Source organism: Cyprinodon tularosa, unplaced genomic scaffold, assembly GCF_016077235.1.
Source record: "Cyprinodon tularosa strain WSP-4 unplaced genomic scaffold, ASM1607723v1 ctg957, whole genome shotgun sequence".
Lineage (NCBI taxonomy): Eukaryota > Metazoa > Chordata > Actinopteri > Cyprinodontiformes > Cyprinodontidae > Cyprinodon > Cyprinodon tularosa.
This window is the reverse complement of record NW_024039737.1, coordinates 103,205-123,631: the sequence shown is the minus strand read 5'-3', so window position 1 is coordinate 123,631 and position 20,427 is coordinate 103,205. Positions and strand designations below refer to the sequence as shown.

Genomic DNA, 20,427 nt, shown 5'->3' with positions numbered 1-20,427 from the left:
TTCATCCCGTCATTCATCCATCCATTCATTCACTCATTTACCCATCTCTTCCTCCCCTCATTCACCCATCTGTTCACCCCCCATTCACCCATCCTTTCATCCACTCATTCACCCATCTCTTCATCCACTCATTCATCCATCCATTTATTCACTCATTCACCTCTTCCTGCAGGGTGTACACTGTGAGAGTCCCTGTAAGGGCACCACCTATGGGAAGAACTGCTCCCTGAAGTGTTCCTGTGAGAACTTCATTGACTGCTCCCCGCTGGATGGATCCTGCTTCTGCAAAGAGGGTGAAAAATGCCGCCACAACATCATCATCATCATCATCATGTTCATCAGGAGGTCACATGACCTTCTCTGTGGTGACTGCAGGCTGGCGGGGGCCCGACTGCTCGGCCCCTTGTGCTCAGGGCACCTGGGGCCCCGGATGCAACTCCACCTGCCGCTGCTCCAACGGGGCCACATGCGACCCGGCGGATGGATCCTGTTCCTGCTCAGCTGGATGGCGGGGGGCCCAGTGTGAGCAGCCGTGTGGGGTAAGGCCGCCATGATGATATGAACCTCATGTGAAGGAAATTGGAGACATCCTGATTTTGGTCCAATAAGGAGGGAAACAATCGCCTGATGCTGCTGATCCAGGATGTGGACAAACTTTCCATTATTATTGCTCAGAGTTCATTGAAGGAGCCTGGAGTAACGTCTAGGAGCTCCATCCCCACATCTACACCTTCAGTGGGAGGGGTCAAAGGTCGTAATGGTCGACCTCAGATGATGAGAACAAGTCTGACTTGTTCTGAAGGCTCCTTAGATCAGACCAAAGTAGAGACGTTTGGCCATAATCCACGACACCACAAAGAAAACCAAGCAGAGCTGCCAGCTCTGTTAGCAGAGGAAAAGCACGGTGGTGGAGGGCTGATGGTTTGGTCTGATTTTACAGTCTGCAGCTGACATGAACTCCCAATTAGCACAACTATGATCCCATCATAGTGCTGCAAACGGCCTAGTCAAAGCCCAGACATAGTCAAAGCCCAGACATAGTCGAAGCCCAGACATAGTCGAAGCCCAGACATAGTCAAAGCCCAGACATAGTCAAAGCCCAGGCCTAGTCAAAGCCCAGACATAGTCAAAGCCCAGACATAGTCAAAGCCCAGACATAGTCCGAGCCCAGACATAGTCTAAGCCCAGACATAGTCAAAGTCCAGGCCTAGTCAAAGCCCAGGCCTAGTCAAAGCCCAGGCCTAGTCAAAGCCCAGACATAGTCAAAGTCCAGGCCCTTAATCAGCTCTAAATCTAGATGATGGTCTGAGGTTTTTGTTCTACCCCTACAGGAAGTAGTCTGACTCTGAGCCATGAGTAGAACCCCTGATGCTTCTCAGTCTCTGTGCAGGTGGGCACATTTGGGCCGGGCTGCCTGAAGAGGTGCGACTGTGTCCATGGCAGCGGCTGCCAGGCAACCAGCGGGGAGTGCGACTGTCTGCCAGGCTGGATGGGTGAGTAATGACATGTTTAGCTTTCTTTCAGAGGAGGGGACCAGGCGGATGGAGGGATTTTCAGAGTCCATCTAAGACCGGAACCAAAACAGCAGACATCAGATCGCAGCCAGCAGGCATGCTAGCATAGCAACACCTGATAAGACATGAACAATCAATCCCAGAACCAGTCCTACAGAAGGAAGACTGATGCATATAAAACATTAAAGAAGACACTAAATTAATCTCCAATTCTTTTACTAGATCTAAAACATTTTATCATTGATTTATTTGAGATGAAAATCGATCACAATAAACCGTTTTAAAAGCCTTTCATCTTTAATCAAAGGCAAAGCTTCAATAATCTGGTGGCATAGCTGTTAGCACACAGAGACTAATCTATTGGTGCTCGTCATCAAAACCGTTTATAGATGTATATCATACAGACTCCTCACTGTGAGGAATTCAGCTCCAAAGCAGCAGCAGCAGCAGCTCAGACCAATGAAACCAGCTTTCCGTCCTCTTCTCCACAGCAGAGGGAGAAAAAACAAAGATGAGTGACGACTTCCTGCCTTTTACCCCCAAACATCCTCCAACTGTTTCCATGGTAACAACTAGCTATACTGTCGGAGGGGGAATATCTGCAGACTTAATCTGGACAATGTTCATTTCCAGTGCTAGACTGATGATCTCTGTTGAGAAATAAGCCACCATCTGTCATCTCTGAAGCTTTGATCTGAGCTTGATCTGATAACTAAATATCTATTTTAAATCAGAAACAGACTAATTTGATACATTTTCAAACTTTTTAGATTCTGTCCCTTTTATCATCGATTCCACCAATTTCCGAAACGGAGTAACACACAGTCTTGTATTGGTAAAACCGATAGTATAGTTTTAATGGTTCTTTAATAATAATAATGATGCATTTTATTTATAAAGCACTTGTTATCATAGCATTTTAAAAACAGATTTCAGCGTGCTGACAAAGAAAAGTTACAGCAAATAGTTTCAGTGAAATATGCAGTGGAACAACAATAAAAAAAATAAATAATAAAACTATAAAACAAGTTTTTAAAATTGTTAGAAGAATATGGAGCTCTGAGGTCATTCCTCATCGGTGGAGCTCTGTCTCCCAGGGTCCTCAGCTTTTTTCTGGGGTGACTGAGGAGTTTTTTAACATATGTGTTACATATGTGAGGAGGCAGATCTTATATTGAATATGTAATGCTAATTCCTGCATACGGGCTCTAGCTAATCAGAGCTAAACCAACAGTGCAGAAAATCAGAGTGTGGTCTGAGGGGGCCATGGAGATACTCCAGGACTGTTTTAAATGCTCTGACTGGAACATGTTCAAAGCTGCAGCAACCTGTGACAACAAGATCAATATATAGAAGTATGCCATGACTGTGTCAGCCTACATCAACAAATGCATCAAGGACGTCAGCATCAAAAGGAACATCACCACCTGGGCCAACCAACCACCCTGGATAAATGGAGAGGCTCAGAAATCGCTAAAAGCACCGAACTCAGCTTTCAAGTCTGGTGACTTTAGACTTAGACAACTTTTATTGTCTAGGCTGTACTAAATTTCGTTTAGTTCAGCTTTCATGACATTTCCATTCCATAAAGTTCAGCAGTGATCAAATGTAAACAGTGCGGGAGAAAAAACATGCAAAAAATTGTATTACCTGGAAGTTCAGAGCATTAATATATATGGTGTAATTATGCAGTATTTTAGTTTGGTGTTATCAGTGTGATGCAGAGTCTGAGAAATCATTTGGAGTTTTCTCAACAGGGCACAGTTGGAAAATAAGGGCCAGGAAGCGTTTGGACTTCCTGCGGAGGATGAGGAGAGCCCATCTGACCCCCCATCCTCCCCACCTTCTACAGAAGCACCATAGAGAGGACCGACATGTCAGGTCCTCGGAGATGTGGACTCCCAGGAACTTAAAGCTGTCCACACGCTCCTCTGCTATCTCCTTGATGTGGATGGGTGGGTGTAGGTCAGCGATCCTCCTGATGTCCATGATGAGCTCCTTGGTCTTCTCGGTGTTCAGCTGCAGGTTGTTTTTGTCGCACCATTCAGCAGGGCGGTCCACCTCCTCCCTGTAGGCAGCCTGATCGTTGTCTCTGCTGAGGCCAACCACCGTGGTGTCGTCTGCAAACTTGATGATGGCGTTAGAGCCATGGACAGGTCTGCAGTCGTGGGTGAGGAGAGAGTAGAGGAAGGGACTCATCACACAACCTTGTGGCACTCCGGTGTTTATAATGGTGGTGGATGAGCAATGGTTGTCTAGCCGAACATGTTGGGGTCGACCGGTCAGGAAGTCGAGCAACCGGTTCCACATGAGTGAACTGAAGCCGAGGTCTGTGAGTTTGGTAATTAATTGTGATTGAATGACAGTATTAAATGCTGAACTAAGGTCTAAGAACAGCATTCTGGCGTAAGGGTTCCTGCTGTCCAGGTGAGAAAGGACAGAGTGCAGAGCTACGGAGACTGCATCCTCTGTGCTTCTATGCTGCCTGTTAGGGTTAGGGTAACCCCATTGTGCAAATTGTTGGGGTCCAGTGGGTGGGGTGGGGGGGGGGTGCAGGATCTGAGGCGTGGTAGGACCAGTCACTCCAAGCACTTGGTGATGATGGGGGTGAGGGCTACCGGGCTATAATCATTGAGTCTGGTTGGGTTAGAATTCTTGGGGATTGGGACGATGGAGGTAGACTTGAAGCAGGTCGGTACCACAGCATGGGCCAAGGACAGGTTGAAGATGTCCGTCAGCACTCCTGCCAGCTCCCCAGAGCACGCTCTGAGGACACGTCCAGGTATGCTATCAGGACCCGCAGCCTTTTTGGATTTAATCCTTCTCAAAGCCGCTCCTACATCAGTGCAGAGGAGAATCAGTGGCTTTTGGTCTGGGAAAGTGGTGCCTGGGTTGCAGTTGTAGTATTCCCTATCTCAAAACAAGCATAGAAGTTGTAAAGCTCATTGAGGAAGGAAACATCAGAGGAGGCGGGGGAGGTATTGGAGTTCTTGTATTCTGTGAGAATCTGAAGACCTTGCCACATACGTCAAGGGTTGGAGTTGTAAAAGTGATCCTCCACCTTACTTTTGTAGTGGTGTTTGGCCTTCTTGATTCCCCTCTTCAGCTCTGGCCACACCTTTACTGTCCTCACAGTAGGTTTCACATGTTGGATGAGTGGTGAGTATCAAGATGTGAGGAACAGGGAGGGATGGTCTGATTGCACGATGTGGGGGAGGGGTGTCACCTTGTAAGCTTCAGCCAGATTGGAGTAGACATGGTCCAGGGTCTTGCCTCCTCTGGTGTTGCAGGAGTCTTGTTGGTGGAATCTAGGGAGGACTGTCTTCAAGTTGGAGTGGTTGAAGTCCCCCACAACAATAAAAGCAGCCTCGGGTGTTTGGTTTGATGTTTGCTAATGGCCGCATAGAGTTCTTTCATGGCTAGCTTGGCATTAGCATCCGGGGGGGTGTACACAGCAGTGAGGATAATGGAAGTGAATTCCCTTGGGAGGTAATAAGGTCTGCATTTAACCATTAAAGACTCCACATTCTGTGAGCAGTGACTCTCAGTAGTAGCAGAGTCTGTGCACCAAGCTTTGTTAATATAAATGCACAGACCTCCATCTCTGGTCTTGCCAGAATCATTTGCTGTACTGTCGGCTCGGTGTGTCTGGTGTCCTGTTAGCTGGATAGCATTGTCCTGGCAGCTGTTGTTTAGCAATGTTTCGGTGAAAATCATGACATTTGACTCCGTAATCTGTCTGTCAGTAATGATGGATAATCGTAGCTTGTGAAGTAATCAGCTCCACTGTTGCTTGGCCACTGGTCAGCCACTGGTCATTTTTAATTCCGCCTCCCTCTCTGCTGCTGAACCAGGAAAAACAAAACTTTCGACTGTTTTATGCAAATATCAAGAATTCATACATCTCTGAACGCGAAGCCAGTTTAAAGCATAATTCAAAACAACGACAATTCAATGTGGGTGCTCAGTGGGTAGCACGGCTGCCTCGCCGCAAGAACATTCTAGTTTTGATTCCCGGCCCGGGGTCTTTCTGCATGGAATCTGCGGTTTGACCCCGCCTCTCTGTCCAGGGTGGACCCCGCCTCTCTGTCCAGGACGGACCCTGCCTCTCTGTCCAGGATGGACCCCGCCTCTCTGTCCAGGATGGACCCCGCCTCTCTGTCCAGGATGGACCCCGCCTCTCTGTCCAGGATGGACCCTGCCTCTCTGTCCAGGATGGACCCCTCCTCTCTGTCCAGGGTGGACCCCGCCTCTCTGTCCAGGGTGGACCCTGCCTCTCTGTCCAGGATGGACCCCTCCTCTCTGTCCAGGGTGGACCCCGCCTCTCTGTCCAGGGTGGACCCTGCCTCTCTGTCCAGGATGGACCCCTCCTCTCTGTCCAGGATGGACCCCTCCTCTCTGTCCAGGGTGGACCCCGCCTCTCTGTCCAGGGTGGACCCTGCCTCTCTGTCCAGGATGGACCCTGCCTCTCTGTCCAGGATGGACCCCTCCTCTCTGTCCAGGGTGGACCCCTCCTCTCTGTCCAGGGTGGACCCCGCCTCTCTGTCCAGGGTGGACCCTGCCTCTCTGTCCAGGGTGGACCCTGCCTCTCTGTCCAGGGTGGACCCCATCTCTCTGTCCAGGGTGGACCTTGCCTCTCTGTCCAGGGTGGACCCTGCCTCTCTGTCCAGGGTGGACCCCGCCTCTCTGTCCAGGGTGGACCCTGCCTCTCTGTCCAGGGTGGACCTCGCCTCTCTGTCCAGGGTGGACCCTGCCTCTCTGTCCAGGGTGGACCCTGCCTCTCTGTCCAGGGTGGACCCAGCCTCTCTGTCCAGGATGGACCCTGCCTCTCTGTCCAGGGTGGACCCCACCTCTCTGTCCAGGGTGGACCCCGCCTCTCTGTCCAGGGTGGACCCTGCCTCTCTGTCCAGGATGGACCCTGCCTCTCTGTCCAGGGTGGACCCTGCCTCTCACCCGTAGACAGCTGGAGAAAGACACCAGCACCCCTCCCCACCCCAGCACCCTTTGCGACCCCAGCAGGGCTAAAGTGTGAAGGAAACTGGATGGATGGAAAATTCAAAGTGTTTTACATGAATTAGACAATAAAATAAAAGGAAAATAAAAGCAAATGAAGCTAAAATTACGATTAAAGCAGTTAGTAAAACCAAACAGTTGGACCAGAATCTTAAACTAATAAATTCTCAGTTAACAGTTATCTTCAACAAAGGGAGCTTTAAATAAACGTGTTTTAAACTTTGACTCAAAGAGCTGTGCTTAAAGCCTTAAAAGGAGGCGAAGTTTCCAGAAGCGAGCTGAGGTCCAGATAAGAGGAAGGAAGGAGGCGTTCAGGCTGGAAAACAACAATAAATGAACAAAGATCCTTTGGGTTGAGCAGGTTCTCTCTGACAGCAGATTCTCCTCCCGTTCACATTTCCACGTCATCACTTCTTTTCTCCTCAGGGCCCCGCTGCAGTGACCCTTGTCCAGAAGGCCAGTGGGGCCCCCACTGCAACCACTCCTGCTCTGAGCACTGTCCCAACAGCGACACATGTTTGAGAAAAACAGGGGAGTGTGTCTGTCGCCCAGGGTACAGCGGCGCCGCCTGTCAGAACAGTAAGTCCACCTTTGGGCCTCAGCAGGACTGGAAGCTCCTCTGGTTGCTGCAGCTTTGACCTCCTTGTCTTTCAGCCTCCTCAGAGAAGGCCGACAGCGTCATGGTCCCTCTGCCTCCAGGAGAGAAGGAGTCATGGGGGGCCATCGCAGGCATTGTGGTGCTGGTCCTCCTGGTCGTCCTGCTGCTGGCTCTGCTGCTTCTTTACCGCCGCCGGCAGAAGGACAAGCAGAGCAACACGCCAACCGTGTCCTTCTCCAGCAGCCGCACCGTCAACTCAGAATACGCCGCCCCAGGTATGAAACTCAAAGGCTGTGTGAGACCCAGACGAGGACCCCTCTGACTCAACACCCTCCCTGGGGGTCGTATCCATTAATGGACCCCAGAGGATTGACGTGATTAGATCAATAAGGACTCCAGGTGTCAGAATGATTGAAACATAGAATCCCAGCATCAATTAACACTTTTTCACATCATTGCTTTAAACTCTTCTTACAGGAAATAAATCATTTTCTTCAGCATGTTTCTCTGAGAAACACTTTGGTACAGTTACACTGACTGCCCAGTAGTGGGCAGTATAGGCAGTTTTTCTAACCCTGCTGCTCAGGTCACGCTGCTTTCAGGTTTTAGATGTTTCCCAGATTCAGTTCAGCTGATGGTCTCTGAGGGTCCGGTTATGCTGCATTCATCTGAAGCACATATATAAAGCAGAAAAACACCTAAACCCTGCAGAGCAGTTTGCTTTGGGGACCAGAGTTGGAAAATGCTGCATAAGGGACCAAAACCAATGATGTGCTTAATTTCTCCCTGAAAGGAACAGCAGATGGCCGCTGGTTCTGGTTCTGCTGGAGGTTTCTTCCTGTTCAAAGGGAGTTTTTCCTCTCCACTGTCGCTACAAGCATGCTTAGTGTGAGGGATTGCTGAAGAGTCAATGAGTCGATGCAATCAGCTGGTTTTCCTTAGACAGAAAACTTTGAATCAATCTGACTGGAGGATCTGGTTGATCTGGATCTATAAAGTGACCTGAGATGACATGATGTGAATTGGAGCTATAGAAATATACTGAATAGAATTGAATAGGTGCAACATAACATAGAGCTTATGGATCAAAACTCAGACTCAACAAACCACAGAGCAAGTCAGGAATCACCCTCCATAGATGCTCCTTTAATTCACTTCAATTTATTTCTAGAACTCTAATTCACATCCTGTAAACTCTATAGATCCAGATCAATTAGATCATCCATGAGGGGAATAGGAGCAATAGAAATAAACTGAATAGAACTGATTTTAAAAAGCATCCTTTTTATCGCTGCCTGATCTCAGATTTAGGAATCTGAGTTTATTTATTCCAAACTGTGATAAAGGAGGACCTGAGGATGTTCTCCTCAGAAGGAGGCAGCTGAGCAGCCTTCACTGGTCAGAGTTCTCTCCTAGTTCCTCTTCAATCTACTTATTATCATCCAGTAAAAGAAACTTCACATCCTTCCTCTGACCTTCTAGCAGAACCTTTTTTATCCTTCCTCTAACCTTCTAGCAGAACCTTTTCATCCTTCCTCTGACCTTCTAGCAGAACCTTTTCATCCTTCCTCTGACCTTCTAGCAGAACCTTTTTTATCCTTCCTCTAACCTTCTAGCAGAACCTTTTTATCCTTCCTCTGACCTTCTAGCAGAACCTTTTTTATCCTTCCTCTGACCTTCTAGCAGAACCTTTTTATCCTTCCTCTGACCTTCTAGCAGAACCTTTTTATCCTTCCTCTGACCTTCTAGCAGAACCTTTTCATCCTTCCTCTGACCTTCTAGCAGAACCTTTTTATCCTTCCTCTGACCTTCTAGCAGAACATTTTCATCCTTCCTTTGACCTTCTAGCAGAACCTTTTCATCCTTCCTCTGACCTTCTAGCAGAACATTTTCATCCTTCCTTTGACCTTCTAGCAGAACCTTTTCATCCTTCCTCTGACCTTCTAGCAGAACCTTTTCATCCTTCCTCTGACCTTCTAGCAGAACCTTTTTATCCTTCCTCTGACCTTCTAGCAGAACCTTTTTATCCTTCCTCTGACCTTCTAGGAGAACCTTTTCATCCTTCCTTTGACCTTCTAGCAGAACCTTTTCATCCTTCCTTTGACCTTCTAGCAGAACCTTTTCATCCTTCCTTTGACCTTCTAGCAGAACCTTTTCATCCTTCCTTTGACCTTCTAGCAGAACCTTTTCATCCTTCCTCTGACCTTCTAGCAGAACCTTTTTATCCTTCCTCTGACCTTCTAGGAGAACCTTTTCATCCTTCCTTTGACCTTCTAGCAGAACCTTTTCATCCTTCCTTTGACCTTCTAGCAGAACCTTTTCATCCTTCCTTTGACCTTCTAGCAGAACCTTTTCATCCTTCCTTTGACCTTCTAGCAGAACCTTTTCATCCTTCCTCTGACCTTCTAGCAGAACCTTTTTATCCTTCCTTTGACCTTCTAGCAGAACCTTTTCATCCTTCCTTTGACCTTCTAGCAGAACCTTTTCATCCTTCCTCTGACCTTCTAGCAGAACCTTTTTATCCTTCCTTTGACCTTCTAGCAGAACCTTTTCATCCTTCCTCTGACCTTCTAGCAGAACCTTTTCATCCTTCCTTTGACCTTCTAGCAGAACCTTTCATCCTTCCTCTGACCTTCTAGCAGAACCTTTTCATCCTTCCTCTGACCTTCTAGCAGAACCTTTTCATCCTTGCTCTGACCTTCTAGCAGAACCTTTTTATCCTTCCTCTGACCTTCTAGCAGAACCTTTTCATCCTTCCTCTGACCTTCTAGCAGAACCTTTTCATCCTTCCTCTGACCTTCTAGCAGAACCTTTTTATCCTTCCTTTGACCTTCTAGCAGAACCTTTTCATCCTTCCTTTGACCTTCTAGCAGAACCTTTTCATCCTTCCTTTGACCTTCTAGCAGAACCTTTTCATCCTTCCTCTGACCTTCTAGCAGAACCTTTTCATCCTTCCTCTGACCTTCTAGCAGAACCTTTTCATCCTTCCTTTGACCTTCTAGCAGAACCTTTTCATCCTTCCTCTTACCTTCTAGCAGAACCTTTTTATCCTTCCTCTGACCTTCTAGCAGAACCTTTTCATCCTTCCTCTGACCTTCTAGCAGAACCTTTTTATCCTTCCTCTGACCTTCTAGCAGAACCTTTTCATCCTTCCTCTGACCTTCTAGCAGAACCTTTTTATCCTTCCTCTGACCTTCTAGCAGAACCTTTTCATCCTTCCTCTTACCTTCTAGCAGAACCTTTTTATCCTTCCTCTGACCTTCTAGCAGAACCTTTTCATCCTTCCTCTGACCTTCTAGCAGAACCTTTTTATCCTTCCTCTGACCTTCTAGCAGAACCTTTTCATCCTTCCTCTGACCTTCTAGCAGAACCTTTTCATCCTTCCTCTGACCTTCTAGCAGAACCTTTTTATCCTTCCTTTGACCTTCTAGCAGAACCTTTTCATCCTTCCTTTGACCTTCTAGCAGAACCTTTTTATCCTTCCTCTGACCTTCTAGCAGAACCTTTTCATCCTTCCTCTGACCTTCTAGCAGAACCTTTTTATCCTTCCTTTGACCTTCTAGCAGAACCTTTTTATCCTTCCTCTGACCTTCTAGCAGAACCTTTTCATCCTTCCTCTGACCTTCTAGCAGAACCTTTTTATCCTTCCTTTGACCTTCTAGCAGAACCTTTTCATCCTTCCTCTGACCTTCTAGCAGAACCTTTTCATCCTTCCTCTGACCTTCTAGCAGAACCTTTTTATCCTTCCTCTGACCTTCTAGCAGAACCTTTTCATCCTTCCTCTGACCTTCTAGCAGAACCTTTTTATCCTTCCTTTGACCTTCTAGCAGAACCTTTTCATCCTTCCTCTGACCTTCTAGCAGAACCTTTTCATCCTTCCTCTGACCTTCTAGCAGAACCTTTTCATCCTTGCTCTGACCTTCTAGCAGAACCTTTTTATCCTTCCTCTGACCTTCTAGCAGAACCTTTTCATCCTTCCTCTGACCTTCTAGCAGAACCTTTTTATCCTTCCTTTGACCTTCTAGCAGAACCTTTTCATCCTTCCTTTGACCTTCTAGCAGAACCTTTTCATCCTTCCTTTGACCTTCTAGCAGAACCTTTTCATCCTTCCTCTGACCTTCTAGCAGAACCTTTTCATCCTTCCTCTGACCTTCTAGCAGAACCTTTTCATCCTTCCTCTGACCTTCTAGCAGAACCTTTTCATCCTTCCTCTGACCTTCTAGCAGAACCTTTTCATCCTTCCTCTGACCTTCTAGCAGAACCTTTTTATCCTTCCTTTGACCTTCTAGCAGAACCTTTTCATCCTTCCTCTGACCTTCTAGCAGAACCTTTTCATCCTTCCTCTGACCTTCTAGCAGAACCTTTTCATCCTTGCTCTGACCTTCTAGCAGAACCTTTTTATCCTTCCTCTGACCTTCTAGCAGAACCTTTTCATCCTTCCTCTGACCTTCTAGCAGAACCTTTTTATCCTTCCTCTGACCTTCTAGCAGAACCTTTTCATCCTTCCTCTGACCTTCTAGCAGAACCTTTTCATCCTTCCTCTGACCTTCTAGCAGAACCTTTTCATCCTTCCTCTGACCTTCTAGCAGAACCTTTTCATCCTTCCTCTGACCTTCTAGCAGAACCTTTTCATCCTTCCTTTGACCTTCTAGCAGAACCTTTTCATCCTTCCTTTGACCTTCTAGCAGAACCTTTTCATCCTTCCTTTGACCTTCTAGCAGAACCTTTTCATCCTTCCTCTGACCTTCTAGCAGAACCTTTTCATCCTTCCTCTGACCTTCTAGCAGAACCTTTTCATCCTTCCTCTGACCTTCTAGCAGAACCTTTTTATCCTTCCTCTGACCTTCTAGCAGAACCTTTTCATCCTTCCTCTGACCTTCTAGCAGAACCTTTTCATCCTTCCTCTGACCTTCTAGCAGAACCTTTTCATCCTTCCTCTGACCTTCTAGCAGAACCTTTTTATCCTTCCTCTGACCTTCTAGCAGAACCTTTTTATCCTTCCTTTGACCTTCTAGCAGAACCTTTTCATCCTTCCTTTGACCTTCTAGCAGAACCTTTTCATCCTTCCTTTGACCTTCTAGCAGAACCTTTTCATCCTTCCTCTGACCTTCTAGACCTTTTCATCCTTCCTCTGACCTTCTAGAACCTTTTCATCCTTCCTTTGACCTTCTAGCAGAACCTTTTCATCCTTCCTCTTACCTTCTAGCAGAACCTTTTTATCCTTCCTCTGACCTTCTAGCAGAACCTTTTTATCCTTCCTCTGACCTTCTAGTAGAACCTTTTCATCCTTCCTCTGACCTTCTAGCAGAACCTTTTCATCCTTCCTCTGACCTTCTAGCAGAACCTTTTCATCCTTCCTCTGACCTTCTAGCAGAACCTTTTTATCCTTCCTCTGACCTTCTAGCAGAACCTTTTTATCCTTCCTCTGACCTTCTAGTAGAACCTTTTCATCCTTCCTCTGACCTTCTAGCAGAACCTTTTTATCCTTCCTCTGACCTTCTAGCAGAACCTTTTCATCCTTCCTCTTACCTTCTAGCAGAACCTTTTTATCCTTCCTCTGACCTTCTAGCAGAACCTTTTCATCCTTCCTCTGACCTTCTAGCAGAACCTTTTTATCCTTCCTCTGACCTTCTAGCAGAACCTTTTCATCCTTCCTCTGACCTTCTAGCAGAACGTTTTGCTTCACAGGGATCAGTTTTTTGGCACTCAGGAAGCGGCGGTGGTGACGCCATCCAATTGTTTTGTGTTTGCAGATGTTCCTCACAGCTACCACCATTACTACTCCAACCCCAGCTACCACACCCTGAGCCAGAACCGGCCCCCGCTCCCTCACCTCCCCAACAATCACGACCGCATCATCAAGGTGAGGCCTGGCTATTCACGCCAGCTGCTGGATGTGATCCAAAGCCGTTTGGTTGGAGCTGGATTCACGTTTCGTTGCGTCTCCCACAGAACACCAACAACCAGCTGTTCTGCAGCGTGAAGAACGCAGCCAGGGAGCGCCGTAGCCTGTTTGGGACAGAGAGCAACGCCACCCTGCCTGCAGACTGGAAACACCATGAAACCCGCAAAGACTGCGGTGGGTCCAGGAATCAGATCCAAAAGCCTCCTTTATGTTCAAGCACAGAATGAAACACTGATCAGTCAAACCTGCTCTTTACTTCTTCCTCTGAGTGGAAACATCAGCTTTAACATAATTCCACTTTACTGCTAATGAATATTCCCTAAGCAGTCCTGCTTTTTGGCCGTAAACACCAAGAACTTCATAAAGGCTGATTGGCAGCCAAATTCACCCACCTGCTTTCGATTTTCAGCATTTTCCAAAGCTGGTTTCTTTTTATGAGCCTGACAGTTAAAATGTGTTTCTTTTCCTGTTTGCAGGAGCGTTTGGCATCGACCGAAGCTACAGCTACAGCGCCAGCCTGGGAAAGTACTACAACAAAGGTAGTTAATCAGCCCTACTGTTTGCTACTGACTGGATGATTATCAGAACCCACCCAAAGCGTGACATGGAGCACTTCCTCACTGTTCTTCTTCTATTTAATTTAATTATTTTTGACATTTTCTGACTTTCTGGATTGTTTCTGATGAAGAAGCAGTTGTTAGCTGATGTATCAGAGTAGCTTACAGGCTGACTAGTATCAGATACTCTGACCTTCCCTATCTAGAGCTATTTAGAGAACAGGTGATATCTGTCGGTCACTAACCTAACCTCTGCTCTGAGTTTACCACAAACATAAATGGAAAAGATCTCCTGATGTGTCACAGTGCAGCAAAGCTGAGCATAGCTTTAGTATTTGAACACAGTTATTTACACTAGATGCGTAAAATTGAACGCATGACGCAAAAACACTTGTTACTTCACGACACAGATGTGTATCTGTTTGGCAAAGAAGGAAAACAGAGAAAGAAAATGAAGGTTCTTCTAGAACACCTCAGAAACCTGCAGAAGGACACCAAGCAGATCCGTCCTCCGCTGCTTTTTAGTCACAAATGTCTGGATGATCTTTGCTGCAACGTCCATCAGAAATGATTTAGAGCTGGAAAAACACCGAGTTTAAAGATTCAATACATCAATTCATGCTTAGATGTAAAATATAGAGTTCAACAGAAATCCAAGATTTAAAGAAACATTTGGGTGAATAGAAGCAGGGAAGATGATGAAGCAGTGAGGATGATGAAGCAGGGAGGATGAAGAAACAGGGAGGATGATGAAGCAGGGATGATGATGAAGCAGGGATGATGATGAAGCAGTAAGGATGATGAAGCAGGGAGGATGAAGAAGCAGGGAGGATGAAGAAACAGGGAGGATGATGAAGCAGGGATGATGATGAAGCAGTAAGGATGATGAAGCAGGGAGGATGAAGAAGCAGGGAGGATGAAGAAGCAGGGATGATGATGAAGCAGTAAGGATGATGAAGCAGGGAGGATGAAGAAGCAGGGAGGATGATGAAGCATTAAGGATGAAGAAGCAGTGAGGATAAAGAAGCAGGGAGGATGATGAAGCAGGGATGATGATGAAGCAGGGATGATGATGAAGCAGTAAGGATGATGAAGCAGAGAGGATGATGAAGCAGTGAGGATGAAGAAGCAGGGAGGATGAAGAAGCAGTAAGGATGATGAAGCAGGGAGGATGAAGAAGCAGGGAGGATGATGAAGCAGTAAGGATGATGAAGCAGGGAGGATGAAGAAGCAGGGATGATGATGAAGCAGTAAGGATGATGAAGCAGGGAGGATGAAGAAGCAGGGATGATGATGAAGCAGGGATGATGATGAAGCAGTAAGGATGAAGAAGCAGGGAGGATGAAGAAGCAGGGATGATGATGAAGCAGTAAGGATGATGAAGCAGGGAGGATGAAGAAGCAGGGAGGATGATGAAGCAGTAAGGATGAAGAAGCAGGGAGGATAATGAAGCAGGGAGGATGAAGAAGCCGTGAGGATAAAGAAGCAGGGAGGATGATGAAGCAGAGAGGATGATGAAGCAGTGAGGATGAAGAAGCAGGGAGGATGATGAAGCAGGGAGGATGAAGAAGCCGTGAGGATAAAGAAGCAGGGAGGATGATGAAGCAGGGAGGATGAAGAAGCCGTGAGGATAAAGAAGCAGGGAGGATGATGAAGCAGAGAGGATGATGAAGCAGTGAGGATGAAGAAGCAGGGAGGATGATGAAGAAGTGAGGATGATGAAGCAGGGAGGATGATAAAGCAGTGAGGAAGAAGATGCAGTGAGGATGATGAAGCAGTGAGGATGAAGAAGCAGGGATGATGATGAAGCAGGGATGATGATGAAGCAGTAAGGATGATGAAGCAGAGAGGATGATGAAGCAGTGAGGATGAAGAAGCAGGGAGGATGAAGAAACAGGGAGGATGATGAAGCAGGGAGGATGATGAAGCAGTGAGGATGAAGAAGCAGGGAGGATGAAGAAACAGGGAGGATGATGAAGCAGGGAGGATGATGAAGCAGTGAGGAATAAGAAGCAGGGAGGATGATGAAGCAGGGAGGATGATGAAGCAGGGAGGATGAAGAAGCCGTGAGGATAAAGAAGCAGGGAGGATGATGAAGCAGGGAGGATGAAGAAGCCGTGAGGATAAAGAAGCAGGGAGGATGATGAAGCAGAGAGGATGATGAAGCAGTGAGGATAAAGAAGCAGGGAGGATGATGAAGCAGGGAGGATGAAGAAGCCGTGAGGATAAAGAAGCAGGGAGGATGATGAAGCAGAGAGGATGATGAAGCAGTGAGGATGAAGAAGCAGGGAGGATGATGAAGAAGTGAGGATGATGAAGCAGGGAGGATGATAAAGCAGTGAGGAAGAAGAAGCAGTGAGGATGATGAAGCAGTGAGGATGAAGAAGCAGGGATGATGATGAAGCAGGGATGATGATGAAGCAGTAAGGATGATGAAGCAGAGAGGATGATGAAGCAGTGAGGATGAAGAAGCAGTGAGGATGAAGAAGCACGGAGGATGAAGAAACAGGGAGGATGATGAAGCAGGGAGGATGATGAAGCAGTGAGGATGAAGAAGCAGGGAGGATGAAGAAACAGGGAGGATGATGAAGCAGGGAGGATGATGAAGCAGTGAGGAATAAGAAGCAGTGAGGATAATGAAGCAGTGAGGAATAAGAAGCAGTGAGGATGATGAAGCAGGGATGATGATGAAGCAGGGAGGATGAAGAAACAGGGAGGATGATGAAGCAGGGAGGATGATGAAGCAGGGAGGATGATGAAGCAGTGAGGATGAAGAAGCAGGGAGGATGAAGAAACAGGGAGGATGATGAAGCAGGGAGGATGATGAAGCAGTGAGGAATAAGAAGCAGTGAGGATGATGAAGCAGTGAGGATGAAGAAGCAGGGAGGATGATGAAGCAGGGAGGATGATGAAGCAGTGAGGAATAAGAAGCAGTGAGGATGATGAAGCAGGGATGATGATGAAGCAGTAAGGATGATGAAGCAGAGAGGATGATGAAGCAGTGAGGAAGAAGAAGCAGTGAGGATGAAGAAGCAGGGAGGATGAAGAAGCAGGGAGGATGATGAAGCAGTGACGATGAAGAAGCAGGGAGGATGATGAAGCAGTGAGGAATAAGAAGCAGTGAGGATGATGAAGCAGTGAGGATGAAGAAGCAGGGAGGATGATGAAGCAGTGAGGATGATGAAGCAGTGAGGAAGAAGAAGCAGTGAGGATGAAGAAGCAGGGAGGAGGATGAAGCAGTGAGGATGATGAAGCAGGGAGGATGATGAAGCAGTGAGGATGATGAAGCAGTGAGGAAGAAGAAGCAGTGAGGATGATGAAGCAGTGAGGATGAAGAAGCAGGGAGGATGATGAAGCAGTGAGGAATAAGAAGCAGTGAGGATGATGAAGCAGTGAGGATGAAGAAGCAGGGAGGATGATGAAGCAGTGAGGATGATGAAGCAGTGAGGAAGAAGAAGCAGTGAGGATGAAGAAGCAGGGAGGAGGATGAAGCAGTGAGGATGATGAAGCAGGGAGGATGATGAAGCAGGGAGGATGATGAAGCAGTGAGGAAGAAGAAGCAGTGAGGATGATGAAGCAGTGAGGATGAAGAAGCAGGGAGGATGATGAAGCAGTGAGGATGATGAAGCAGGGAGGATGAAGAAGCAGGGAGGATGATGAAGCAGGGAGGAGGATGAAGCAGTAAGGATGATGAAGCAGTGAGGATGAAGAAGCAGGGAGGATGATGAAGCAGGGAGGATGATGAAGCAGGGAGGATGAAGAAGCAGGGAGGATGATGAAGCAGTTAGGATGATGAAGCAGTGAGGATGAAGAAGCAGGGGGGATAAAGATGCAGGGAGGATGATGAAGCAGGGAGGATGATGAAGCAGTGAGGAAGAGAAGCAGTGAGGATGATGAAGCAGTGAGGATGATAAAGCAGTGAGGATGAAGAAGCAGGGAGGATGATGAAGCAGTGAGGATGATGAAGCAGGGAGGATGATGAAGCAGTGAGGAAGAAGAAGCAGGGAGGATGAAGAAGCAGTGAGGAAGATGAAGCAGGGAAGATGAAGAAATATGAATCCCCCCCAGGAGTTGCTAGTCTAACTGTAATGGGGGGCAACACAACCCCCCGTCTAACTGTATTGGGGGGCAACACAACCCCCCGTCTAACTGTAATGGGGGGCAACACAACCCCCGTCTAACTCTATTGGGGGGCAACACAACCCCCCGTCTAACTGTAATGGGGGGCAACACAACCCCCCGTCTAACTGTATTGGGCGGCAACAGAACCCCCCGTCTAACTCTATTGGGGGGCAACACAACCCCCCGTCTAACTCTATTGGGGGGCAACACAACCCCCCGTCTAACTGTAATGGGGGGCAACACAACCCCCCGTCTAACTCTATTGGGGGGCAACACAACCCCCCGTTTAACTGTAATGGGGGGCAACACAACCCCCCGTCTAACTGTATTGGGGGGCAACACAACCCCCCGTCTAACTGTAATGGGGGGCAACACAACCCCCCGTCTAACTCTATTGGGGGGCAACACAACCCCCCGTCTAACTCTATTGGGGGGCAACACAACCCCCCGTCTAACTGTATTGGGGGGGTTTCCTTTCCTCGAGCAGAGCTGAGGGATTCTGCGGCGGCGAGCAGCGGTTCCCTGAACAGCGAGAATCCTTACGCCACCATCAAGGACCTGCCCAGCCCGCCGCTCTATCCTCCAGAGAGCAGCTACATGGAGATGAAGTCGGCCCTCCCCCGAGAACGAGCGTACACCGAGATCACCCCCCCGCCGTTCAGCATGGCCACCCTGTGCAGAGGTGAGCTACGCCTCCTGTTGAGATCATCTAGTTTCTATATTTCTATGGTGGAGGATGGCGCCAGCATGAAGCTTTTCATGAAACAGTTTTAAAAATGGCGGTCAGCAGACGGATGACCTCGTTTTATGTTCTTCAATTATTGATGGAGGTTCTGTCGGCTCTGATTCATCGTCTTCCTCACTCCTGTTTTTCTTCATCCTCAGAGCGGCAGAGTTCCCTTGGTCACGCTCGTCATCCAGACCCCCAGAGCCACTATGACCTCCCTGTGAACAGCCACATCCCCGGGCACTATGACCTGCCCCCGGTTCGCCGGCCGCCATCGCCCAACAGGACTCTTCAGAGAGAGTAGGAGAGTGGAAGGACTCCTCTTCCTCACTTTGGGACCACGGACTCAGAAGCTGTTTTAGAGCAGCACTGCCCTCTAACGGTCATCAGATGGTACTGCTGTCTCCAACAGCCAGCGATGAAAAAGCTGAAGTTAGAGGGGCATCATTAACCCCCCCCCCATAAAACTGAGAAACGTCTCCAGCTTTTTTTTTTTTTTTTTGTTCTGGGATCAAAAACATAAAATCTGAGCTTTATTTTTAGCTTTGCTGTTTGAAAACATCCCTGAAGCCAAATGAGGTGTCAATCATCAGGGTCCATGTTCACCCTTTGAAGCTAAAGAGACTTTAAATATAAAATGATCAGCCAGAGAAAAACTTCACAGGATCTCAGGAGCAGCTCAACTTCCTGTGAGCCAGGATTGGACAGTCACCGAGTCCCGGTTTGGAAGGAGCCGAGTCCTGCTGAGGCATTGATGCTTCATCAGCAACTTATGAACATTTGACTAGTTGGAACAGATTTTATTAATCCTTCATTTTTTTCTCTCTGTTTCATCTTCTGGATCAAACACATCCCAGATTGAAAGGTTTCCATTAGGGTTCGGGTTCAGGTTAGCCCTAACCATCGCTGGAGAACTGAACTTAGTTTCTCATTGAGGGTCTGATCAGAACGGCTCTCAGTTCTTCTCTACCAATTAGGAAATTACATCATTACTTTTCTTCTTGGAGGCGACATTTAAAGTCCAAGCTGTAAAACTATGTTTCTCTGCAAACAGTGAAACTCTGACAATCTAAATGTTAACAGCTGGTAGTTTCACTGAGCTACTTTATACAAACAAGCGGCGATGAACTGATCTCTCTGGGAGCCCAAGGAAGGTATGTGAATAAACCCAATTTAAAAGAAATGACCTGAAAAAATGAGCCATGGCTCCTTTAAAGAGCATCACCAACCTACAGCTGGAAGACATGAGACTCCAGGTGCTTCAGAGCTCCAGAGATTTCAGCTTCATTTGAAAGTTTTTAGTTATCTTTAAATATTTAGTCTTAAGATCACTTTTAGGCCTTTATTTTGTAGGCAGACAGGAAATGGAGGGCGAACACAGGCGGTCCCCAGGCCGGGATTGAACCAGTGACTAGAAAGTTGCACATGGGTCACACCTTTAACCCCGGCTGCACAATTTCTCCAGAAAAATCAACACTTAACTTTCTCCTTTTCCATAAAGACGGTTTGGGAACCTGAAGAAATTCTTCCCATTTTCTGTGTTTGGTCTGATTAACTCTTGATGCCACTTAAGGCATTTCTGGACTTTGTTCGACTTGTATTGATTTTTGCTTTTTTAATCAATATCTCTGAAGCTTAATCTCACCCTTTGGAAACATTTATCACAGGTTTGTCTTTTATACCTTTCTGAGACTTTCTACAGGTTGTCAGTCTGTCATTTTGGGGATGTTAACTACAAAGGTCAGTTTTTCCTTCGTAATAAAGAAGCTTCAGCTCTGAATCTTAAAGTCGACCATTAGAAACAAAACGACTGAATGAAAAGTTCTGGATTAATGGATCTGTGTGACCACCAGGGGTCAGCAGACTGATTTTTCCAGGTCCACCTGAATGTACTCTGCTGTAAATATTCTTATTTTATTTTGAAATGTAACCAGTTCCAGATAAAATTTTGTATAAAGCAAATAAAAGTGTTCTGGCTGTTCTGATGAATT

The 20,427-nt window shown here is 47.1% G+C and overlaps 1 protein-coding gene across 2 annotated transcripts in view; it reads left to right on the top strand.

Annotated features, from left to right (window-relative positions):
- pear1 (platelet endothelial aggregation receptor 1) overlaps positions 1–20,425 on the top strand; it is a 65,751-nt gene extending 45,326 nt beyond the window's left edge. For both annotated transcript variants that reach the window (XM_038275388.1, XM_038275387.1), the window contains exons 11-20: positions 173–293; positions 376–539; positions 1,391–1,493; positions 6,954–7,106; positions 7,182–7,400; positions 12,879–12,988; positions 13,078–13,204; positions 13,507–13,569; positions 18,197–18,391; positions 18,595–20,425. In XM_038275388.1, coding sequence (XP_038131316.1) covers positions 173–293; positions 376–539; positions 1,391–1,493; positions 6,954–7,106; positions 7,182–7,400; positions 12,879–12,988; positions 13,078–13,204; positions 13,507–13,569; positions 18,197–18,391; positions 18,595–18,740 — 1,401 coding nt within the window. In that variant the 3' untranslated portion in view covers positions 18,741–20,425. The remainder of the gene's footprint in view (positions 1–172; positions 294–375; positions 540–1,390; positions 1,494–6,953; positions 7,107–7,181; positions 7,401–12,878; positions 12,989–13,077; positions 13,205–13,506; positions 13,570–18,196; positions 18,392–18,594) is intronic.
- The last annotated feature ends 2 nt before the right edge of the window (positions 20,426–20,427 follow it).